At 38.8% G+C, this 14,451-nt stretch overlaps 1 protein-coding gene and 1 long non-coding RNA gene across 8 annotated transcripts in view; one reads left to right on the top strand and one right to left on the bottom strand.

The window, feature by feature from the left end:
• Nucleotides 1-14,451, bottom strand: part of MAMDC2 (MAM domain containing 2) — a 56,977-nt gene that overhangs the window by 12,131 nt on the left and 30,395 nt on the right. The window contains exons 5-9 of the mRNA XM_027709429.1: nucleotides 14,094-14,231; nucleotides 11,552-11,808; nucleotides 8,806-8,899; nucleotides 5,520-5,666; nucleotides 4,307-4,572 (exon numbers count right to left, since the gene is read on the bottom strand). Of these exons, the coding sequence (XP_027565230.1) occupies nucleotides 4,307-4,572; nucleotides 5,520-5,666; nucleotides 8,806-8,899; nucleotides 11,552-11,808; nucleotides 14,094-14,231 (902 nt within the window). The remainder of the gene's footprint in view (nucleotides 1-4,306; nucleotides 4,573-5,519; nucleotides 5,667-8,805; nucleotides 8,900-11,551; nucleotides 11,809-14,093; nucleotides 14,232-14,451) is intronic.
• LOC113981819 overlaps nucleotides 1-14,451 on the top strand; it is a 48,453-nt gene that overhangs the window by 17,234 nt on the left and 16,768 nt on the right. Inside the window, exon 4 of one of the 7 annotated variants that reach the window (XR_003538540.1) lies at nucleotides 11,191-11,481. The exons of the other annotated variants lie outside the window; for them this stretch is intronic. This is a non-coding gene — a long non-coding RNA (uncharacterized LOC113981819). Of the gene's footprint in view, nucleotides 1-11,190; nucleotides 11,482-14,451 lie in introns of those variants that run through there. 7 annotated transcript variants of the gene reach the window in all.

Below are 14,451 nucleotides of genomic sequence, written 5' to 3'. Positions count from 1 at the left end.
ATCTAGCAGAAATGAGCAGAACTGGTATAAGCAGACCCAGGTGAAATCAAACCTTCATTTTAATCTAGGCATTTGGAATTTGTTGTGAAGAAATACCTCCCATGGTGGTGTATACTCACAAACACACACACACACACACAGAGTTAAAATGCAGATTCTTGCTCCACAGTGTGTGCGAGCTTCTCTAGGTGTCATTTAACATGTGAAATTTTCTTTCAGTTAGCTCTTACATTTTTCTGCCATGTATTGGCCTGGAAGATCAGTTTCAATACATTCAATCAAATCAAAAGAATCTACATATTTCAGACTTAGGTTTTTATGCTGCCCTTCAAGAGGCAACAAACCACGAACAGTTTAATTTATTTTAAAAAATAACAGATTTTTTTTTTCCATTTCTTCCTTCTCACGTTTATTCCCTGGGCACAGTATAAAAAAAATTGTTTGTGTAAGAGGTACTTAAACCAACTGAAAGAGACAATGCCTGAAGCACAAACTGAGAAATCAGGACTTCAAATTTCCTGCCTTCTCATTAGCATTATATAGCATATGTATTTGCAGTATGTATGTACACATATATACATACATACATACATATATATATAAACATTTATGACTTGCTTAGCTGGCTCATACCCACCTAATCTTTACAACATCGTATTTTCAAAGTGTCATATTAAAGCCAATTGGCCAGCTTCACATTTCCTGCCCACAGAATTCAAGCCATCAACTTGTGCCAGACTGCAGTTAGCTAATTCAAAAAGAACTTGCAAAAACTATTACACAAACCAAGAGATGAAAATCTGAATCTTTTTATTGTCCCAATGCAAACAAACATGCTAACAAAATTAAAACATATCAGACAGATTTTATATTGTTTCCAAAACTTTGCAATTAGTATTCGTAGTAGGAGAAAGATAAAGGACATGGGTAATCAGGTATTTTAGTAGAACCACTTTCTGGCTGAAAAACCATTATGACCTTCAGGACATATGACTGCCATTAAGTAACTGCCAGGAGGCTGTTTACTGTTTCCGCAGCTGCTGACCCAATCTACAAGTCACACCTGGTAACCAAGAAGCTGCTCAGCCAAACTACTGTGCATGCCTACAACTTATCATTCATGTCTAGACATGATGAATGTCAGAAAACAATACGATAGGCACACTAGCCACTACATCTGTAAGAGCAAAAGTGGCAGCCCTATCTTATTTTGAGACCACATCTCTCCACTAGAAGACTGTTTTTCACTTGCTTATAACATTGCCAAGACACAATTATTTCATCTCAGACTTTCCATGCTGGGTCCTTACTTCAGGCTTGCTTTGGAAGATTTAATCCAAAACAGTTCCATCATTTCCAAGAACAAGGCTAAGAAAAAAAGGGTTTATTTTGCCCCTACTAAAAAAAAAAAAATCTGTGAAAAGCTTGAGCACTCCTAAGATTTGGAGTGGGAGCAGGAAAGTGTCATACTTTGGTCTTTGTACCAGGACTGTGCTTTCTGTCAAGTCATTAGTTTTTGAAAAACTAGAATTTGTAAGAACTGGGACAAGTAGGGCAAACAGAGTGGGACACGAACAAGATTAGAGGGGGAAAATTGGACTGTCCAGAGCCAGGAGTAAGATGAACACTGGCATAAGGAGTGGGGTGGGAGTGGTTCGTTGCCTATGGGGTAGGTTAGATAACATAAAGATGTCTCAGTGAGGAGGAAGGAGACACAAGAAGGTTGGAGGAGGCAGGACAAAAGAGGTCAGGCTTCTCTTGTTTTTCTCAATGCTGTCTCTTCCTCCAGACCCTGAAGTGTAATCCCCAACTTGCTGGTTCCCACCACTCCTTGCTGTCAGGCAAAACATGCTCTGATGCACCTCCACTGCTACCCTTCATTGAAATAAGTGTTTCTTGCCAGATATTTCACTAGGTGCTAGGCAGACACATCTTCACAGATAACTAATCTAAGTGTTTATACAATGCCACACAGAGCTCCTTTATTTCCTTCTGTTGGCGTGGAAAAGAAGAAACAAACAAAATAAAGCATGAAAAGACCTTTTAAAGCATTAAGGTTGAAAAATTCGGCATGAGATTGAAAGGAAAAGCCAGAATCAGGTTCACTGTGCAACTTCATTCAACACTGCTTGTGAATATTACAAGTAGACAACCTGTAACTACATCAAGTTTTAACCCTTGCCTTATGGCAGGCAGACACACGCTCAAACTTTAGCAATATTTGTCTTTTATATGCTACCTTCTCATCTCTAAACATATCTTGGTGTACTTTTGCATATTAACATATTTCAGAACTTTACCCATTTTCTTCCATGTACTATTTGTCTAAAGGAAAACTTCATAAACTGAATCCCCTGCAAAGTAGTTATTTGGCTAAGAGGTACCTGAATTGTGATAGGCTGAATACATGCTGACTTCTCTAAAGCCCAATACATCTCCCATTTCATGATATTTGAGGAATGCCTCCTCAACAGAAACATTTTGCAACTTGTTTCCATGGGAAAGAATGGTTTCTTTCTGAAGACCTGAAGCACCCAGTAAAAGCTTTTGAGAACTGCCAGAGGCCAGCAAACCCTCCTGCTGCAGAGCATGGTGTTTCTCCCCTCCTGCAGACCTTCAGGCTCAGAAGCAGCAAGGATATTCCCTTGATTTCTTTATTCTCCTCTCTGCTTTTCTCCCCATCAGCTACTAAGTACAGAGAGAATGGTAACTACAGACATGAAAACTCTAATTCATTAAAAGATTTCCATTGCAGGTAAACTTCTTTACAACTGTTTTAGATATACTGACTTCTAGGAAAACATAAAAATTGTACTTCACAAATTCATATTGGAAAAGATTTTTCTATGTAAATGTCTGAAGCTAAAAAAAACCTGCCACCTCCAATGGCTATAAAACCATTTTTAACAGAATTGCTCAGATGTCATCATTACTCATGCAGTTCATTATGCTTCTGAACCTTTTCAGAAGCAATAAAGAAATACGTAAACTGTAGACGGTAAAAGTAAATAGCTCACCTTTTAAACCAAGACTTTTCATAATTAAAAAGAAAAAAAGAGAGAAAAATACTTTTCTGCAAATGTCCTGGAATGACACTATGAGAAACTTATCTATCATGCACTTGCTGTGCAGTAATGAATTTTTTTTTGTTCTATAAAATAAAGAGAATTAGAAATTCTGTTATGTTTTATGCATAAATACATAAAATCCCATCAAATTTTTAAGGTATCAGGTATCTGAGAAAAAACACTAGCCAACAATTAGGACTGAAATTTTTAGCATAAATTTGCTTATCAATACAGTCAGGCAACTGGGTTTTGGTGAATTTTTTCTTTTAGAGTGTATTTACTTCAAAGGATAAACACCTTTTTTTTTCCTTCCCCAAGAAAATTTAAACTCAGTAACTACTGCCATTTCAAAAACTAATTTGTAGTGGACAAAATGCTGAAGATGTTTGTCTTTGATTTAGAAATGCCTGAGTTGCAAGACAAACTTTCATTCATATGTTCATTGTACTATCACATGGAAAAAAAAGCTGGATTTATCTAAATGCCAGCAGGTAGTGATCCATCTGGTCCTCCTTAGATGACTCACAGATAGTGAAAATGTATTACAGAATTCAGGATAACCACAGAAGATGTGCCTACAGAAATCTGTGTAAAAGTCAGTCTTTGTAAGAAGAGTGGAGAAGAGGAATAACAGGGGCTTAAGGACTTACTCAGGAGATGATGTCAAATACTGCATTATTAACTTGCTGAGAGATAACATAGTGACCTCTCCAACACGACACTACAAATTCTTGAAGTCCATTGCACTGAATTCTGGTTTCATATTCTAACAAAGCAGTTGAGTTTAGGGAAGTAGGATGAGCTCCCTGTTTTGATCAGAACTTACCAGTAGCAATTTTTTAGATTAATTAAAATCTGTAATTGAGTATGAAAATTATGTGACTCACATAGGAAACACACAAACAAAAATGATGGAATGTGGAGCATGCTGAGAAACCAAAACACAACTGGCTCTTGTTAGAGCTCCTCTGGCAAAATCTCCAGCAATATTGTGACTACAGTTGAGGACACCAGGAAGCACTGCCCCATTCCTGGTACGAAGCCCCTGTATTGGGGCTCCTATGGGAGCCAGGCTGTGAAGAAGCATTCAAGTCCCCTGGTACTGCCTGAGGAATACTATTTCGCTTTGCAGGTATAGCTCACTTAGGATTAGTCTCCAGATAACAAAGAACCATGAGAAGAGAAGGCAAGGAAAATCCCCATCCAGGATTTAGCAGACTTGAAGAGTTGGCTCTTACCTTGCAAGGCATAGGCTTTTTGAAGGAGATTTCAGCTTTAGTCCAAACTCCCTTTGGAGAATCCAAGACAGACCAGATTTTCTCTTGAACGACATGATTCTCCTCGAAGATATAAACTGCAAGAGTGCCACTCATTTTGAAAAACCCATATAAGGCATAATAAAAACTCAGACAAAACTGCAAGTTTCCTGGGAGGGTAGGGCCATATAGACGTCCAATGTACCCAGGCTGTGATGTATACTTTGTGTTTGCCAACAAGTAATAACCTGCAAGACAGCACAATTATTATTTCTAATATGCTATCAGCACAGCTGATTTGCTATTAAAGCAGCTTCTGCTATTGCATCAGACTTTGGCTACAAGAAACAGTTTCAACTGGCAAGAAATAGATTATCATACTCTTGACAGGAAATAACAATTTTTTTTAAAAGCATCCTGTCTACTTCTAGCTCAAATGGTACATTGCTAAGTTACCAGAAATAAGCCTTTTTCAAATTTACCCTGAAAAATTCCCTGTCCTGCTGGCCTCACTGGAAAACTAGCTGTTTCAAGCTAGCAAGATCAAAGAATGGAAGGTAAGGCACAAGGCCTATTATTCCCAGCACCAAGTATAAAGAGGTGAGACTTTAGCACATGTGATTAATAACCATAAATATTCTACATAAATAGATGTCTGAGTTTCAGAACTTATTAGTAGTCCTTTCACTATGTGGCTTCACTACACAATATTTCAGTTTTCCCTTAGCAATGCCAACTATCTTAAGCCCGGAAGAGCCCACCTTTCCACTACAGTAAAAACAATGCATTAAGCTATTATTACATTTACTTGCATATTTTTGTGGAATCATCCCTCCAGTGACTGTGGAGCAGTACAGCGAAGATACTCTGATTTACGGGCCGGCATGAGTATTCAATAGGTGACCTTCCCACTTCACATATGGGGCATCACAGCCAGTGTTCCAGATAGGACCGAGTTGTGTACACTGATTTTTAATGGCCAGGTTGCAGTGAGGCAAATTAACCAGTGTGCCAGTGACATTACTTAACAGAGTGAACAATGATACAATGGATTAACCTTTATATAACCTTTCATATACCCTTTATATAACCTTTCATATACCCTTTATATAACCTTTTATATACCCTTTATATAACCTTTTATATACCCTTTATATATGTTTGACTCTTCTGAGGAAAAACAGTTTTGATTTACCAAACCCAGTAGTGTGATCTCCTGCTCTATAAACATTGCGCTTCACTTTCACTCTGCTCCATCCTGGGCCATCTTTCTGATCTTGGTAAAAATTACACAGATCTTCCTCAAAATTGCAGCCTGCATTGGCAGGATCGAAAAGAGTTCCTAAAAGATAGATGTATATGTTCTGTTAGGAAGAGCACAGTGTAATAAGCTAGATATTTGAAGCAGAATGATGCCAAAGCATGCTCTGGTTCATCTTTCTTTGCTTTACAGAAGATAAGCATGTGCAGAGATGTTACACATATATAGTTCAAAGTCACAATGGAATCAAACTACCAATTTTCTATTGCAAATTGGTCTTATATTCTTATAGTTTGCTGGAGCCAAGAGGAAACCTCCTTCATAGCCCCTTTAAAATAAAAATGAGCTACAGATATTAAGAGAAGATTCTTCTTTCAGGACATAATGCACAAAGACATTCAGATCATTTGTTTTCACCCTGCTCCTTCACTCAATAGATATTAGGACAAAATGAGTGTGTCTGCCTGTGTGTGCATGAATATCATATTTTCATTTTAGTTTCCAAAGGGATAACTTTTGGACATCAACATTCAATATTTTTTTAAAGAGCAGTTTTTAAAAATCCTTTTGTAATCATGTATCATCATCATCATGGCTAGGTTTTGCAAACGAAGATTTGGGAAGGGCACTACCCCCGTTTGCAAGATGCCTGTTGGCCTGCGGTTAACCAACTGGGTAAAGGTGGAGATGAGCTTTGTTTAGGCCACCTTTTCTAGGCCCCTTTCTGAGTGGAGCAAGCAGTGCTGTCCTTGAAAAGGCTGCTTGGTCGTTCAGGGTGCTGCCCCAAGAGACTGTCATCTCTGGTCAGTCTCAAATGACCAATATCCCGAACCGCCTGCATGCAGGGTTGGGTCTGCGGCTCCCAGCACACCTTTCACCTGCCATTTTGACCCTCGCCCGTTGCTACAGGGCTTTTTGAGTGTGGGTAAAGACTTCAAGCCTGCGCAATGGATTTTTTAGGTGAGATGCAGTATGCGTGGGACTGGACCCACCCTTTAATCCTAAGGTTCATCTGCCAGGGCCTAGCGAGCTTGGACGGTGGCAGCGAGGTCCTCAGGACGTAGGTTTGATTAGAGTATCCTTCTCTTAGATGGATGGCCTTACAGGGCTAAGCGAGTTCCATCTGCCCGGCTTTGGGATGAGAGTTGTCCTTCTCCTAGGATGACTGCCAGAAGGCTAACGAGCTCATCCTGCCCAAGAATCATGTACAATGTGTGTGCAAATGCATGCTGTAAAACACTTTTTAATTCATGTACCACCTCACGGCTACTGACCTCTGGAGCTTGCCTAACATATTTTAGCACTTTAGCACTTTAGCAGTGAACAATTAAAAGCAAAGCTAAGTCCCCCAGCCCTGCAGATGCCTCCTTCTTGACCTGCAATACGGAATTCATGGATCAGGATTTGCTTTAGTCTGAAAAAAAGTCCCCATGGTGAATGGGTGCTTGTAAGTAAAGCATTTTTACTTTAAAAGCTTCATCAGTCTCTTATACCAGATGCTGGGGAAAGGAGAGGCACAATCCAAAGCCATCATGCAAATTTGGCTACATCAAGAGTCCAGATCCAGGACACTGTGCACATAACTCTGCAGCAGCACATGTGACCCTTCTTCATGGGGACTAAGAGAGATTTCCAGCAGGGGCAGGGACACAGGCAGTTAGCTTCAGGAGAAGAAAAATTTTGGCTTTGAAGGGATGTCTGTGGTCTTTTCAGTTCCAGATAGGCCAAATCTAAGCACTGTGTGCAGGCGGCCAAGGCCTCCCATCTCTGCTTTCCTAGTTAAAGAAAATGCAGCTCTAGCACTACCAGGTCCATGCAGCATTAAACCTATATTCTGATTCATTCTTTGCTGAGCAAGTTTAATACTCTGGTACCTTTTGAACAAAACTTCCAGAAAAAATAAGGAAAAAACGTAGTGCTGTTATATACACTGTTATGGCTGAATACAAGATCTCTTGTTTTTTACAATCTCTACTCAGAAGAATTGAAGATGAAAATATAAGTCTAAAGGATCAAACAGTTTATGTTGTACTCCAGCAAGATATAAAACAAATTATTTGCATTCGTTTCTCAAACAGAAAAAAACCCCAACAACCAAACCAACCTTCAAAATCAGAGTTAGTAGCTGAAACTATCATATTCAGAATAGATTATGAGCCATTCAGATTAAATCTGAACTTCAACCATTGGGGCAGAAAATGCTATAAAATCTATCCCATACCTCAACACATATAAACTGTCTGAAAATTAAAACGGAAAACACAGACAAGCACACAGCTCCAATCCCTGGAATACCACAAACATAACATGGGATTTTTGTTGCAAAACAAAGCAAAACTGAAAGAGATATTGAGGAGATAACGAAACAACCAGATTTACTCAGCCAGGAATTGTGTGGATTACTAACATATCTGGAATCTACCTCCTTCAGGAGTGATACTTCAGCAGTGGAGGTAGAGCTAGCAGATACTCCAAGCAGGTAAAAAAAGGGCAAAACGCCATCTTTTTCCTTTATCACTTCAAAGCATTAGCCAAAAAAATTCAAATTATGACCAAAGGAATAGGTAGGAAACCACTAATCTACTTTTGACTAGTGTTAAATGCCCCAGTAAAACCCCAGCAACCAGTACATAGCTACTTAAGAGGCTGAATTCATAAATGACAAAATCGTTTGCCCCAACTGCCTCTACAGCAAAGGTCACATGGATTCAGCTGATGTCTGCTGCTGTGAAAACCTAATAAAAACCTGACAGCCACACCACTGTCTGAGATGAGTAATACATCCTGGAAGAGTGAAGACAGGAAGGAGAACATCTCAGGGCATATGGAATGAAGAATGCCTACACTGGCATTAATGAAAAGCCCACAACATTTTCTTCCTTATACCATCACACCTGGTAAATCAGCCCTCTCTTTCTGTGACAGGCCTGCAAGTGGTAATTTCTCAAAACCTGGAGTGATGTAAATACAGCACTCAGTCTGGCACTCCAGTTGCAAAACCCCAAGGCAAGGTCTTTGGAAAGGAAGCATTAAGGACTAGTTTCTAGATCAAATGAATGGCACCAGTGTTATCTGCTGTTATGTCACCAGAAGGAAAACGAGCCCAATGGGACTGGTCAGTTGAGAAGGTAGCACCAAATATTGGAAATATTGACAGTTTAGAGGGGCAAAGCAAAGGGGGAAAACAAGGACAGTAAATAGCAATAAGAGCTCATCATACCTGTCTGATTGCTGCAGTAAACTGGAGAGAAAGAAATGTCATCAAGAGCAACGTAACCTCCCTTGGCACTGTTGAAAGCAACTTCAAATACTACCTAGAAATTATAATAAGTTGTTATTCATCTGCCATATACTCAGGAATAATTTTGGTACATATCTTTCAAATAAAGAATTCTGATTGGATGTTCCAGACAGACTCCAGCACTGTAAATGTTAGGACAAATTAAATTATATCACTTATTAGGGATATAAATCAGAGTCTGACCTCAGCACCAGATCTTTGTCCACTCAGGGCCAGGGAAAAAACAAAGGGAACATAGCTCTTCTGCTGCTTTATGAAGCACCAGTTTTACAGATGCAGTAAGGCTTCTGCCATATTATACAAAGACAATATTCACAATCTTCAGTCTGTACTGACTAGAACTCCAAAGCTGCCTAATTATTACTGTATCTAAAATCTATCTGGATCAAGAGCTAAAAACCCCCTGTGTTCATTACTCTGCTATTAAAATATTAAGTTTTACCGTTTTCTATAAACATCCTCAGACACTGAAACCCATGACTTGGCATCAGCTGGCAGGGAAGATTTCCTTTACAAAATTTATTTAAGAACCAGAAAAGCTATTGCTGTGCTTTGTTTACCACAAAGATCAAACAATACTTGTACTTAGCTATTCCCAAAGGACATGATTTCCTCAAGTAAGTGGAGGACAGTCTACAACTCTTGAGGAAGTGTCTTAAAATTTCTCTTAAGTATCAAAGGTCTGAGTTACAGAAAAACTTTGAGAAGACGCCTGAATCCCAAAGTAACCCCAGGGACAAAACAAGGATATGAGGACAAATGCTTTCAGAGCAAGATCCTGTTCAGTGCAAGCAATGCCTGTGATGTCTTGCCTATGGATGGGAGCCAAACTAGGAGAGCTGTGAAAGAACCCTGAGCAATCTCCTTTAGCCAGATGAAACAAAGAGGAAGACCCTCTTGAAGCAACCGAAGAAATTACATGCAAGGTTTAATCTTATTTCTATAAAATAATCTTTAAAATATTTACTGTGTTGGATTACATAAAAATTCATTGGGCAGATTAAAGGCCCATCTAGCCCTGTATCCTTTTTCCAATAGAGAGCATCTAAAGAGAGAACTGAAGACAATGCCAGGCTTTCAGTTCTTCTTCCCTCACATTACATTCCTGATGGATTCTTTCTTTCCCAGTAATTTTTCTAATTAGTTTTTAACTGATCCAAATAATGACATGTATAGCATGCTGTGGAAGTGAGTTCTACAGATATGTCATATAAGAAAAAATATTCAGTTTAAAACTGTTACCTGGTAGCTAATAATCTGGAACAGCAGTGAAAATTATGAGAAAAAGGGCACAGTTATATTTTCTGTGTTATTCATGACTTTTAAGAACCTCTACCATATTCTACTTCAAACTTTCTTTTAAGGGCTGAAAACTGCTATTTCATTAATGTAACTTCTCCATACTTTTGATTATCCGCATCTCTCCCTCTTGTAGTTCTAAGATATTCTTTTTTAATTAAGTGGGCTCAAGTTGCATACCCTACTTATCACAAGGGTACCCTGTGCATTCATCCACAGGTACAACTTCCTCTGTTCTACTGTTTATTCCAGTGTAGATAGTTTCCAACATTCTAGATGTTTTTTTGAATGCCACTAAGATATCAGAGGGTATTTTCACAAAACTAGCCACAGTAATGCCAAGCTCTAAGTGATCATTAATAATTTCCATTGATAGTCCTAGGACTGTTTTTGTCTTCTTCCTTTGTACATATTGAACCAGCAATTCACTTACCATTCAATATTATGAGACTTTATCAGAGCTACTCTCCTTTCCCTTGAAGTCTAACAGTTGAAAAGGATGACTTGATCACTGACATTTTAGAGTATAAAAGGGCTACGTAACATCTCATGAAAATTAGCTCTACCCCTCATAATTTCTGAAAATCTGCAGCCTTACGGTGAATTAGCAAATAACTTAGGTGGAATTAAAGCAAGTAGACAGAATTTATTTGTAATCATAGTATTGCAAGTATATATATTTATGTATGTGTATATAAATATATAAATTACATATATATGTATAAAATATACATGCTAAGTATATATGTATGTATATAATATATATACACTGTTTATTTCAATCTTCTAAGTTTGAGGTATTTCTTAGTAAACACTAGGGAATAAAGAATTCAATTTCTTTCTGATATTCTTGAAAGTCATTATAATAACCATTGAGAGTTGTCTTTTACATCTAAGGACTACTGTACTATTAGGACCCAAGTTTGAACTCTATCTCATGAATTGCAGGGTCATATTAAGGTAGAGAATAGACCTCACATATAATGTAAAAATTGTCTTCTTCAGGGCATTATTTTATGATACTCAGCATCCTCAAAAATGGATCATGGAGTCACAGAAATATGGGACTGAGAGAATTATTCAGTCACAACTGAAAAACCTCACATTAGTAGGACTCTACAACCTCCCAAGGTATTCTGATCAAGCACCACAACACCTGACTTCAAAATCAAGCACAAGTATGGAAAGTGATCTCTCCTTGACCCTTATGCAAAGGGCAAAGAAAACCACAGATCACCAGCATCTTTATAACCATTTTTCGGATACTGGATGGTCACTGCCATGTTCCTGGCTTAGCCTGAGTTGGCACTCATATCTGAGGCAACCTGGAAATCACAGCTGGCCTGTACAGGCAGGATTGCTTTACCTCCATGGGGTACGGCGCATTGAAGTCAACTTCTGCCAGTGCCCAGTCTGTACTCAGACCAGTGTCTGTTTTCCAGATCTCTTCATAAAAACCACTCACGTCTCTCAAGTAAACAGTAAAAACAATGCTGCTCTCCTGCTTAAGTTGATAATAAAAAGATAAGCATCCAGACATTGGGGCCGTTGTCTTTGGCGAGATCAGCTGGGCCACTTCCTGAAAATGTTTGACATAAACAGAGTCCACGTACATGTAATGGCCTATGAGTAGGAAAGAAACTTGGTATAAGTCACAGTATCTCATAGTATCTCTCAGTATCAGGAGATGAACAGGGACTAAACATATGGCTTAGGCTATGGCCTGGCAACAATGATTGCTTTCTAGTAAGTTTTAGTAATTCTAAAAGATTTTTTTTTCTCCTTTCCTCCTATGTACAAGCCAAAGTTGTTTGGTTAAGGTACCACTGGCAAAATAGTCAGTCTCAGCTCTTTCTTAAATATTTGTTATTATTATAAATAAATATTTATATTTATATCTGAAAAGCAATAACTCTAAATTTTGGGAGCCATTCATAAATGAAAAAACGTGTAACAATTGTGTAAATTGTCTGCCTACCAACACCTCAGTACAGTACTTAATCTTTTTTCAAGTGCAACCTTTACTGAGGCAACCGAAGTAAATGATCAAGATTATAAGTCATGTGTTTTCTCACATTTTACACAGCAGTTCTTTTAATATATCTAATTAATTGGCAAATAACCTTTAATCTGCACATTTCACTGCTTGTATAATTCTGCTTGGTCTATCTAGGATTTGGTTTATACATGTTTATCTTTACTGAATAGACTGGAGGTTTTTTTGTAAAACCTTAAAGACGACTTTTGGGAGACATCAATAAACAGAAAAGTGCATTACACAAGTAGACTCCCTCCCCCTCAACAGCCAATATGACCTGCAGGATTTTCAAAGGGTACAGCTTCTAAGACTTTGATTTTGGAAGAGCAATCTCAATTTAAACAGGTCACATTCATGTTCACAAACATGCTGTGCATCTCTAGTTTTTCTTCTTCTACACTCCCAGAAACACAGCACCAAACAGTATATGATCAACCAAAAAATGGTTCTTCACAACTAGAAAACTCAGAGGAAAATGAAGTGTCAAACTGGCAGAGTACTTCAGCATGGACACTGCAAACTGTGCCATTAGGTTTGTATGGGCATCACTAAGATAATCAGCTTATAGTGTTCTCAAAGCTGTAGATGTCACTTCTCACTTCACTCTGGTGAAAGGAGGTGAAAGGGCTTTCTTGGCCGTGGGTCTCCTCTAGCTTGCCCACTGCCAGGGGAGCGGTGACTTAAGTGATACTTGCCTGAGAAGCTCTCAGCTTCACTTTTGCTCAACAGTTTTAGCACATTTCATAGCTTAGCTATTATCTCCCTGGCTGATGCACCTCCATAGTCCAATTCTTGCAAAATAGAAGGCTCTTTCTTGACTTTAGGCTTCCTGTGGCCTTCTCAGTCAATGGTCAGCAGTGAGGGTTTGGTGTGAAATAGAAATGCTGTGGCTACAAGAAAACAGATCTCTCCCAGTTGGCAGCATTTCCTGTCACAGTACACATTTAATAGGTTGACCCACTGTCTGTTGTTGAAGTTGTGGTGAGTTTAACTTCCATCAACATTCTACCACCATTTAGGTGCTGTGAGGTGATGCAGGGACAGAGTTACACTCTGTACTCAACTCACACAATTGTGAAATAAATAAAAAGGCACAGCGGCATGAGTTAAGGAAAGAGGAGCAACCCTGCTTTTCATGATGCCATTCCTTGCACAGTCACAAGCATCACACTGTCTGAGACACACAGTGTGTTGCAGCAGCCAGGTGTCCTGATCATCACCTGCTGTGGTACTTTGTGCGAAGGGAAAGTTATCCCCCAATCCTTCTTCATGGCTATGTAAAAAGCTCTCCTCTCAGCAATGTGTCCAGGACAAGGATTTCACACAAGGCAAGTGCCAAAATTCCTGTAAGTTTTTACAGCATTCTGCCTCTGAGGAGCTGTACTAACAGCACCACATTTGACTGAAAGAAACAAAACTCCTAAACTGTGCAATTTAACCAGAGAGTTTCCAAGCATGTTTCAATCCCTAAGTTTTCCAACTTTCTCAATAGCCATGGGAAAGAAAACCCCTGCCAGATGTACAAGAATCTAAAATTTAGTGTGGTCCATACTTTTAAAATACACAGAAGAGTGAATTTTCCCCCTCTTCCTTCAAAATTTTATTCTTACTTTGAGTACCTTTGAATCCCAGCAAAGAGCAAAACAACCTTATTATAAAACTTACATGAAATTTTGTGTGAACACCTGCAAATACCCCAAACTTTTTCTAATCCCTTTTTTATCTCCTGAATCATTCTTACCACCCCACCCCCTGCAATGCTGGGAGAAAAGAAAGAAGTCACATAATAATAGCTCACAGAATAAGAGTCATACATGAATCACAGACTCAGATTTTTCCACTATATTTTTGCTCTACATTTGTTGCTTACCCAGTGCACTGTTAAGTGTGTGGTCTTTGGGCAGGATAGACTGAGAATTGCGAATGTTCCCTCCACCAACAAACCAGTTGACATTGGGATTCCAGCGGTTCACGAAACCACAAAGATGATTTTCTTCAAAGTCACATTCTGCAATTGCAGACACCATCAGCTGTGTGCATACCTTTTCATTACAGAAATGGTAAGAGCAAATTGCTAAGCACTGCCCTCACTTCACATATGGCAGTGCAGATAATGCCCATATTTATAAAACCAGACACAGCACTTATGAGCTCATAATAAACAGAAGCAAACTTAGCCCCCATTTTTGATCATTTTTTGATAAAATATCCATTTCCATCATCTTTGG

Source organism: Neopelma chrysocephalum, unplaced genomic scaffold (assembly GCF_003984885.1).
Source record: "Neopelma chrysocephalum unplaced genomic scaffold, ASM398488v2 Primary Assembly neopelma1_96778, whole genome shotgun sequence".
NCBI lineage: Eukaryota > Metazoa > Chordata > Aves > Passeriformes > Pipridae > Neopelma > Neopelma chrysocephalum.
Note: the sequence above shows the minus strand (reverse complement) of the source record. Positions and strands in the feature narration are given on the sequence as shown.